Here is an 11,218-nt window from a genome sequence, read left to right as displayed (position 1 = left end):
GGGGGGGGGGGGGGGGGTGACGAATATAGGTAAACGTAAGAAAACTGCGGGGAAATAGTGCGCGTGCAGTCTCTTCGTTCTGTGCTTTCTCCTTCACCATTGGTCGCAGAAAGGCTAGAAGTCGGTAATGTGGTTTGGGTAAAGGATTGAAGTAGCGGAGGTAGGGCTGTGGGAAGGCCTCCGAGACGATGGAGTATCTGGCATCGGTACGCCAACAAATGGAGCGTGCTGAGTTCGATGCAGGCCTTCATACATTCCTCTCTCCCCTCTACTATATATATATTTTTTAAAGACCCCTCTCGTACACACGCGACCCACTTCTGTACGCAATTCATTTTACCACCCTATGACATTTTGCATTGTCACGCCGAATGGTGTTCCACGTACATACCCGTCAACTACACCATGAATTTTCAGTCATTTTTAATTCCTGTCCTCCGGGTTTAGCGCCGTTTTTTTAACTTTTTGATTCATTGTTTTTTTGGGTGATTTTTGCGCTGAGAGATGAAATTAGTTCTGTGATAATGTGGCGGGTTTCTTGCACGGAGAGAAATATTCAGTAAAAATTACGGAACAATTCACGTAATCCGCAATGGGGAATCGTTCTCCGGCAATTTTTATGGGAATGGAAGAGAAGAAATCTGAAATGTTCAGTGAATTTTCAGGTTCATCACCGAACAAAGTACGAAGTAGTCACGTAATTTTTTCCGAAGAAGTAAAATCTTACAGAAACTTGCCGACTTATTGTGCCTCCAAAATCAAAAATTCTTGAACGGCTGCTTTCCGCACTAGTTACGTAATGTACTATTCTTCCTCGTCAATGTTCATTGGAAGAAAAATTAGCTCTGTCAAAAAACTACAGATTTACTTGAGGGAAATTAACTAACTTGATGGACGACAATTTAAGATGTTTCTAAAAAATTAAATTTTTGTAATAATCACAATTTTGTGAAAGAATACACAGAGAGAAAAAAATTAGTTGAGAGAGCAAAAAATTATAGATTAGCCTGAAGACATCTTTTGTCGTGTTAATCTACTCAACTCCACCAAATATACCCACATGTAACGCATAATTTTTCGGTATTACTAATTTATTTCTCTCACTGCGTTTTTTCACACCAGCAGTTGCGGAAAATGATTGACGAGCTGATGCAATTTTCGTATTTTCTGGAATTTCAATTTCAATTGCCATTTGCAATACTTCTGGCCGTTCCAATTTTTATCACTTCGAGAGGATCTGGTGCTGAGGGGTATGAAACTGCGGAATTTTATCAAATGGCGCCAGTTGCACGCAATACCCCCAGTATCGAATCTAATCATCGATGGAGTAATTGATTTTGCGTTTGTATCCGCACCCAAAACGCGTAACTACTACCGCCTCCTCCACCTCGTTCCCGCTTACCCTCTGGGCTGTTTCCAAATGGAGAGAACAATCACCGCGTCAAAGAGTAGATGAAGTCGGTGAGTGGGAGGGAGATAACGAGACGCGTGTGCGTATGAATTGGCGGGGAGGGGTAAAAATTCGCTCGTTTACTGTACACAGACGAATTCAATTTATGTTGAATGGTGACGGAAATTGCGTTACAGTATTCCCGATTTTTTTGTGGTTTCGATGCCTGGCGAAGGGAAATAACGTTTTTCAATTGTGAACATTTTTTATTTTACGTTGGGATTATTTTGCATGGAATGGGAGGGGATTTTTCATGAAACTTTCGAAAGTTTGAAGTCAGTTTATTAGGTTTAACCCTCAGGAAATATTCCTCGAAATCTACTTTTCGAGGGAGCTTCATTGAATGATTACAAAGACGTCAGTTATTTTTAGATTACATTTCGTTCAAGTAAAATTAAGTAGATTTTGACTATCGATCAGTTTTCAATGAATATCTCGCAATCTAGGGCAGATAGAAAATTTTTGTTAGTACATTTTTTGTAGCTCTCTATTCGCTCTACAAAAAAGCTCATTATGAAAATTTCGCTATCTCCCTTAGATTCGGAGATATTCCTCGAAAACTCAGCTAAGAACTAAGCCCACTTCAAACAAGAATTTTTTTTTTTCATTTTGAATATATTTTTTGTATATTCGTCTGAGTGCAAAACTTTCAACTCTGATGCATTTTCTATTCGGAAAATCGTCTTATAATTCACGTGCGATGAAAGCATGCCTTGAAACCCTCCAGTTTCAGAAAAGAAGGAGAATAAATAATTGAAAATTGTCTCAAAGTCTCTCGACACTGTTTTTTTTTCGAGTTAAAAAATTAATTGAAACGGAAAATAGAAAAGTGAGGAGAGGAAGACCCAGAAACGTGACCGGATGGCTATTTTTTTTTTTATACTTTGTACTTCTGGAGTTGAGAGGACGAGCGCTAGGAAAAACTTGGTGGTATCACACGGGAGTGAAGTGAAAGGATAAAAAAAAGAAGGGGGAGAGAAAAAGAAATCCCGACGAATGGTATGGGGTTACCCGCGGGGTCTGTCTTTTTACGACTCAATCCCTTGGGGCCAACTACGCTGTTTCTATTCTCTTTTTCGTTTTGTCACACATTTTTATTTTACTTTTTCTTGCATCTGTAGGGAATGACATATTGCTTTCATAACGATTTCACAAGTCATTTAATTATTAGGGGGAAAATACAATTTGTTCATGTCAGAATCACTGGTTATATCGATGTTTATTTGAGGCATTGACGAATTAATGATGTGGGTCTTGAATATCTTCTTTATTTGAGAAATTCACAGAGAAAAAAAGTTTCTGGTTTCTAGCACCACGATATTGACATTCGGAAACATGATAGTGAAATCAAGAATTCAGAATATCGACAAATTTGGCGAAGATGTGATAGTGATGTGATAGTACTTCTCATGGGAGTGAGATTGAATCGGATTTAGGGGAAAATGGTTATGAAATTTCAAATTTTAGGGAGAATTCAAGGAAATGCTGAGTTTTCAGTGGGAGTGAGATAGGAATTCCACAACTTGATTGAATTTTTAATGGAACATGAATATTCAGAAACAAAATGACATGAAATTTCAATTTTTTCCTGAATAATTGAATTGAAAAATCAAGTATTTTATTTATTTAATTTTTTTGTTCATTCATTTTGTTTTATTTTATTTATTTTTTAATGACAAAATTTCTTGAAATTTCAGTGGAAAGTAAACACGATACTCACATTCGTGATTTGGCACAGTGTATTCTATGAAATCCTCTTCAAAAGTTAATTATCCAGTTTTCCAGATTTTCAAATTATTTTCTAATCGTTGAAAAAAAAGAGTAAAATTCAGAGCTTCAGAATTTAGATAATAAAATAATTGCAAAATGTTGAAATACTTTACATTAACTGTGGAAAGATGTTTAGAAACAGCATAAACGGTTGCCAAATTTGTTAAGATATCTAAAAAAATTATTCTCAAAGCGAACAATCAATTCATAAATGAATTAATAAATTGTTCAGAAGCATAAAAAATGTTGAAAGAAAACATGAAATTTCATGGACTCTGTTTTTCCTCAAATTTAATTCCCATAAATTGTCGTTATTTTTCAAATGGCAAGAGTTATTGTTCCTCCTCCGATGAAAATCCCCGAATAAAAGAATCTTGTGCTCTCCAAGCCACCAGTGATTTATCTTTTATCCTCAAGCACGGATGACCGGTGATGAATTTTTTATCATGCAAAATCAAATGCCCAAACTGTCGTACTAAACTGCATAACTGGGGATTCAAAGTGGTTGAAGGTAATTTCCAAAGTTGGGCCGAAATTACGTCATTTGCTTGGCCGTTCACGTCGTCAAGTGGGGAAACGATATAAATACAGAACTACCAGGATTATACACAGGGGTTGGCTCTCCCTCTTCTCTCGCACGCCACGGGGGTCGGACGGGGAGGGAGAGGAAGAGACACGGGGAGAGGAGAGGAAGCTATGCAGGGATGGAACAGGTATGGGAGAGCGCATTGATGACGCCGCGAACGACAGTTGGTAGTTTCCACCCTGGAATATAGTTCTGGTTTGTTGATGGGGACGCATGTTCCTATGATCCGCATCCTCCCGTTGGAATTCCATGATGGAAGATATATTCCCTCGTATTACAGAGCTAGCTTTACCTCCCCCCCCCCCCTCTAAACTCACAGCCAGTGTACTTCCGCATACGTAAGACACCACTGTAGGATGGACGGGGCAGCTTGAAGGTTATGCAAATGCTCAGTTCCATTAAGTGGAATGCAAATGAGGAATGCAATAGTTGTACTTCAATTGTTCTCCCCGGATTTTCGTGTCGACCACTTGAAAAGTTTGATGGAAGATTTAATCAGATTTGTCGTTTGGCTATTTTATTAGTTTTCTATTGAGAGATTTTTGTTGAATTCAGAATATGAGATTTTTGCTATTTCGGGGTGAATGAAGTTATTATTTTTTTTTCACTTTTCGAATTATTTTTTGAGATTTTGTGGGAGAACTTTTTTTAATTGCACACTGAGAAAAAAATTATTTCTGCCAATGTTCATTTACTTGAGACAAACAATTACTATTTAAAACGTGATTGATTATTTGATTAATTTTGATTAATTTTTTAATATTGATAATTATTGAGGGAGTTCATTCAAGTCATAACTAACATGATCATCTTCTAGAGGAATATAATCGTCATAATGGGAATCTGATGAGAATTGCTTAAATATTTTTTTTCTCAGAGTACAGTGCTGGAAATTGAATTGAATTGAATTTGAGTTAGGGAAAAAGAAACCATTAAATTTCCGATTTCACTGAAAATTTTTACGTCCCGAATTGCATTGATTTTTTAATTAATTAAAAATTTAAAAATATATTGACCTTAATTTTCCTGATTTTTATCAATTTTCATGAAATAATTGAACTGAATTGTACCATTTCCGTTGATTTTTCCATAAACTGTTGATTTTTTAATGACGACATTCCTTGAAATTGCTCTGGAATTTCCATATAACAGAAATTTCCAGAAATTGTAACAGCTAAAATTAAAAAAAAAATCAGCCAAAAATTTTAGACACTGTAATAATATTCTTAATTCAAGGAAAAAAAATCTTTCAGCGTTTACTTTGAGTGAGAGGGTTTCCCTTCGTGCAAGACCATTCTTTAATCATTCAATTTGATTTCGCGTAGGAGGTTCTCCTCAAGTTGCCAACACCTCAATGCAGGCTTCTTTTAATTAAATTTTACCGTTAATTAACGCAAAGAAACGTTGTGTAATTGAAAATATTATTATTGAGTTATTAATCGGGAGACTTCATCAGAGAGAGAGTTTAGCTTTTCAGTGTCTAGTTGATGGAGGTAAAAAAGTGTTCCATCCCTCGTTTTTTTTTTTTTTTAGAGAGAGATGCAGTGTCATGTTCTAAAAACCTTCTCCACCACTTTCCGTTTCTGACATTTATTATCACTTTCCTTATGCAGTGAACAACTCACAATCCTCGTTTTTCGTAACTGTTTTCAGACACTCCAGTCTGACCTTTTTGTCCGCATCTTCACTCACTCCTCTAGCTTTTTTCAACATTACCTCTACTTACCCACCGTGTGGAAATGACAAGTTGTAAAGCTTCAGCGAAAATGCAATAATCTTGGTACCCATGACTTTTATCCCGCCCTCCCGTTGCCGTCATCTCAATTCCCAGGGCGTTTATTCTTGGACCATAACCCTTTGGCTCTATGGCGCGTCAAATGACAAATTGTATTGCCAGCGATAAACCCTACCACTTTAATTTTTTTTTTTCATTTTATCGTTCATTGCAGACATTTTTTTTTCGGTGAAAATTGGTCTCAAGGACGCAGTGACAGTCTCAAACAACACTGGTATTAGACACTGTTAGAAAATTACTTTTGAAATTACAAGTAAAAAGTTGTTGTTTTTGAGAATTATTCGGTTGTTGAGAATTCTTTCTCATTCAATGTTTGTCGCAAAAAAATATCTCTTCATTTTGAGGGTTACGATCTCATGTTGAGACTTGAAAGTCCCAAGTTGTGACTTTCAGAAGTCAAGTTGAATACTTGAGAAAGAGTTGAGGTTTTTCAGTCTCAAATTGAGATTTTTTAATTTCAAGTTGAAGTTTTTGACTTCACAGCAAAAATGAATGTCTGAAATTCACATACTTTTTGTAGGCATTTTTCAGACACTAAAAAACGTCTGAATATAATGAAAATTTGTCTGAATTTCAGGCGAACAGGTGCCTAAACATCTTATTTGATGTTCGAAATCCAGACATTTGTTTTTCCTGTGTTGGAAAAACCTCGATTTTTACTCGAGTCTTCAACTTGAATTCTGAAAGTTTCAACTCAAGACTTTCGGGTTTCAGAGTAATTTTTTTCAATGCATTATTGAGGCATAAAAAACTTTGAGATTTTCAAAATCTTGAATCAAGCTTATTGAAAAATTCAAATTAATATTTTTGAAAAATTCCATTTAAACACTTTCTTCCAGAATAATTCCTCAAAACGAAATTTTCAAGATACTCCACCTACCAATGATACTTGAATATCAAAAAAATTTCCAACAGTGTAGCTGAAATAAATCCAATAACACAATTTTGAAAAACATGCCAGATGCGTGTGGAGTGATTCACTCGAAATTTATTCACGATGAATTTGCATTATTCACGTGCAATTGTACAACAATAATGTCATGTGAGTATTCGTGCACGTGCGTAACGGTTGGCGTGCTATTCTCCCTCCATTCTAAGTGAGGATTTCCATTCTTCTCTTCTAAGTAAAAAAAAAAACATCTCTTTTTTCCACTAATTGTAAGTGAAGAATCTTTCACGTGAATTTTCATTCTGATGAAAAACCTTGGGAGCAACATACCAAATACATTTTTAGAGGTTGTTTGTCCTCCGGCGATTAAAGAACGCAGGCCAATGTACACAGAGACACTTAAAAAAAAGGGAGAACAAAACAGATATGGCGGGGAAAAAAAGGGAACAAGGGGTTGTTACCAAAATTAATTAACGGTGGTGAAATCCAATAAGGGAGGACAATCGGGGAAAAATACAGGGGGTGGAGGGGGTGGGGGAGTGGAGGAACAATGGAGGTAATATGCTGGACGCAGTGCGACGACACGTGCGGAAAAGTGGACGCAGATAGTTCCGAGAGAGCGTGTGTGTTTCCGCTTAGGTCGTTAAATGTAGGTTTGCTCGCAGGAGTTTTCACGGCTACGTCGGGCCTGGTGTAGTGAGCACGTAGAGTAGTACTTCCTGGACGAGAATCTCTGGAAAAAAAAACAGCACAACCGCCACGCCCATGCGCGATAGTCACTTGTATTTCTAATTGTTCAATTTTTTTTAATGATGAAATTTCTTTTGGCCATTTTTCGGCTCATTTCGATCGATGCAGGAGGATTATTGATGACGGTGATAATTAGTAGCAGATGATTTGCGTGTGATTTATTGCGTGACTCGCACGTTTACGCATGGCGTTGTCTTAATTTATTTTGGGATATTTTCGTTCGTTGTTCTTGAATCGACAGGAATCGTCTGATTATCGATTAGGGAATTATTTTTGGGATTTTATCGCCTCTTTTTTGGGTTATTTTCCTGTCTAAATAATTGATATATTAATGTATCAATTTTCTATTTTATTGTTTGGGTTTCAAACTCCCAAATAAAGAGAAAATTTTTTTCTGATGGTGTGTTTGAAAATTTGGAATGATTAAAGGAATGAATAGTAAATAATAAATAAATACATAAATCATGTATTTACTGAAGGGAAATAATGAATTATTTTACTGATTTGTTAAAATTAAAAATTTGGATTTTCTTCCTTTTTCGGAATAATGTCTGCCCTTTAATTATTCGGGGCAGTGCATTCCTCCAGCTTTAATAATTTTCATGAAGATGACACTGCATGTGATCAACGCAAAACTTTGCACTCTACATGGCACCCCTCAAAGTACCGCACACACATACCGCGGGAGCTGTCTCGTTAAAATATCGTATTACTAGCCCACTCGAATGAGGCAATTTCCGGGGGACAAACAGACACGCAAAAACCACACAACTTTCACCAACTTCAACATGGCCTGCATTTTTATTTATAGTAACGGTTTTCCGGGTTTTACGTCATCGAAGTTTACTCTCTTTTTATTTTTCACATTCAGCGATGACAAAGTTTTATAGGTTTTTTCGTTACGAAGGGTATTTAGTTTAGGATATTTCATTGGTTGTGAACTGTGGAAACTTGACGATTTCGAAGTTCGTAATTGCTTCGTTGAGAAAACATCGAAATTTTTGGGTGGAATATGAAAAAGACTAGAGAAATTAATTCTATCGAAGTTTTTTCTTTTGGATTTCGCTCCGGAGATTTTTGAAAATCCATTGAGACATTTAACGCATCGTAATATTTATCGACAACTGCATAAGAAATGAGTGCAAATGTGTTTCGCATTTCCAGGGATATTTCACTGATTTTTAGAAATTGATTATCATTTATTGGCCGTAAAAATTAGTGACGTCACTGGAAATTATTAATGACAGATAGATACACGGTTAGAATTCCTTGAAAATTAAGCAGTAGTTGCACTGGAATTCTCAATGTTGTCAATTTGAATTAAAATGAAGATCAAATTCCGGAAATTTTTATCGTGTTCAAGTTCCACTGAAATTTCAGGAAATCTTGTCATTGAAAAATGAAATATTCCATTGATTTTCTGTTCAAATCATCTGGAAATCAATAAAATATTTGATTTTTCAGTTCAAGTATTCAGTGAAAATTCAAAAAATTCAGGGAAAAATTGAAAATTTATGTCATTTTGTTTCTGAATATTCATGGTCTACTGAAAATTCAATCAAGTTGTCAAATTTCCATCGCACTCTCACTGAAAACATGAATTTCCGTGAATTCTACTTAAAACTTGAAATTTCATAACCATTGTTTCTTTAACTGCGATTCAATGTCACTCTCATGAGTTTTACTATAATACGTTACATAAAATTTCAAAAAATTCCTAACAGTGTGAGTGAGTGAGTGAGTGATTGTTAAAAATTCCAATATTTTTTACTTGAAATTTCAGGAAAAAAAATTGGTGATATATATCTAATAATTGTAGTTGGATCCCCGAAAATCAGTGACCTGTCCCGAAAAAAAAATAAACAAAAAATTTATGAAATTACATGTGCAATTACGGATGACATTACGCAAAGACCATTCCATACGACAGTAAATGAAAAAATATTCTCTCAGTGCTGTTCTACACTTTCTCTAATTAAGACAGAATTACTTTCTGTCTTAAATCCCTGAAATTTTTTCTCATCCCCGACCAAGTGTCTCCTCATATAATTGTCCAAATGAAAAACGTGACACGTCACAACTCCACGAGTACATCAAAGCCGATAGGGTTGAGCATGATGGGATTAACGATTCTAGCCGTCATTGATGGTATAACGAAGCTCACCCAGTGGTTTTATCGACCTGCGGTCGGACGGGAATTACCATGAAACGAGCGGTAGTTGCTTGGAGTGCATTTGTATAAAGGCGGATACACTAAGATGTTTATCGGGTGGATTAACAGTGAGGGGAGAAGTAGGAGACAATAATGGGTGGAGTTTATTGTAAAGGAGACGATGGGAGTAGTTGAAGTAGATACACACCGGTCAATTTGGACACTTTATTCTCTCACAAATTTATGGAGCATTCTTACTCTTGATTAATCAACGGAGTAATCTGTATTTTTTTTATGGGACTTGGGGTGCTGTTTACTCGTGCTGTTTACTCGGATTCAAGTATTAAAGTTTTTATATACTTGAAGATTACTTCATGTATCTTATGTAATCAGGGAAGAAGTTCATCTCTAATTACTTGAGTAATGGTAATGCGGGATTCATGCTACCTCCTGACAAACTTTTAACACTATCTTGGTATTTTTTTGATAATCTACAGGGGCCTAGCTCACTGGGTTAATTCAATTAATCATACCAAAAGTTTTTTCGACTGCTTTCGTCGTATTTTTTTCATCTGCAAAGAAAATTATTTTATTTCATTTTTGTTACACCAGTTTTGGGGTATCATTGGTAGAACAATATCACGAAGATGAGATTATTATGTTGTAATTCTGCGGAGCAATTCGAGTTTTTTCTCTCGGTTATCTAATCCTAGTGCCACTTAATTTTATTTTCACTCTTGTACGATAGGAACACGGAGAAATAATGAGATAGGGAGGAGAAAAAAAAATAATAAAATGAGAATCACAGGATCGTTACAATATTTCCTGACTAGACTCGTTGGCTCCGTGAAATTTCATGGAAGCTAGGAGGTCCGACAGAGCAGAGAGAGAGAGAGGGAGAAAAAAAATACTTGGTAAGATTTCACTTGCTACAGAAGGACCACGTAATCACGGTAATTATTTTCCCCCTATATTTTTTTTTCTACTCCTCTGTATTTTTTGTTACAGCCTCGTTCAACTTTTTCACCAAGTGAAAAAGTTGGAGTTGAAAAATAAAATACAGGATGAAAAAAAAAATGCGAATTAACGAGTGAAAGAGCAAGTGGGCAAAGTCACTGGCAAGTGCTGCTTTCAGATTGTCCCCCGTGTAAATCCGGTCATTATTTTTCCGGGGTTTTTACACGGCCATTACTCTATTACCTGTAACGTCATTGAATTAAATGGAGTTGTGGGCGATGTAAAAAAAAATGCTGAAAAATTGAGTTAGAGTTAACTGGAGACCAATCGATATAAATGCCCCGAATGAGTGTCTAAGTGTTGTCCAACCGGAGGAAAGATATATTTATGCCCCGAAAAAAAGTCTATAAAACAATTCCCCACCAATGAAAGAAGATTGTCGAATAGATTGGGCTTGACGAATTGAACATGATGCCTTCAAATCGAGAGATCCACCCATGGGAATCCTCCATCGCCGTAGGGTGACATCCTAACGAGCAGGGATTCCCATTTTCCTATCACCGAGAACGATCAAATAAATTTTCCAGAGAAAAAAAAAACGCCAAGAAGGCGGGGGAAGAAGAATCCCCCATAAATAACTGAGTAGAAATTTCCCGTTTTCCATCCCATAACACTGTCTCCACTGATGTGTGTCTCCACAACCTCGTCAAATTTCGCCCGGGAAAACACGATACGCTTTTCCGGCGGTACGATATGCCCTCAGAAATCGACCAATTTGCTCAGATGCGCTCTCATGCTTGTGATAACATTATCGTTGCCCATTCTCTCACCTCTCTCTCTCTCTCTCTCTCTCTCTCTCTCTCTCTCTC

General features: G+C 36.4%; 1 protein-coding gene across 3 annotated transcripts in view; it reads right to left on the bottom strand.

Moving 5' to 3' along the window:
- Positions 1 to 11,218, bottom strand: part of LOC107037273 (dopamine receptor 2) — a 79,151-nt gene that overhangs the window by 1,671 nt on the left and 66,262 nt on the right. The window contains exon 3 of one of the 3 annotated variants that reach the window (XM_015255741.1): positions 9,926 to 9,964. The exons of 1 other annotated variant lie outside the window; for it this stretch is intronic. In XM_015255741.1, the coding sequence (XP_015111227.1) occupies positions 9,926 to 9,964 (39 nt within the window). Of the gene's footprint in view, positions 1 to 7,133; positions 7,224 to 9,925; positions 9,965 to 11,218 lie in introns of those variants that run through there. One more of the 3 variants, XM_015255749.1, reaches the window with a different exon arrangement.

This window comes from Diachasma alloeum, unplaced genomic scaffold (genome assembly GCF_001412515.2).
Source record: "Diachasma alloeum isolate Michigan unplaced genomic scaffold, Dall2.0 Dall_scaffold_00177, whole genome shotgun sequence".
NCBI classification, from domain to species: domain Eukaryota; kingdom Metazoa; phylum Arthropoda; class Insecta; order Hymenoptera; family Braconidae; genus Diachasma; species Diachasma alloeum.
This window is presented reverse-complemented; position numbering and strand designations above follow the sequence as displayed.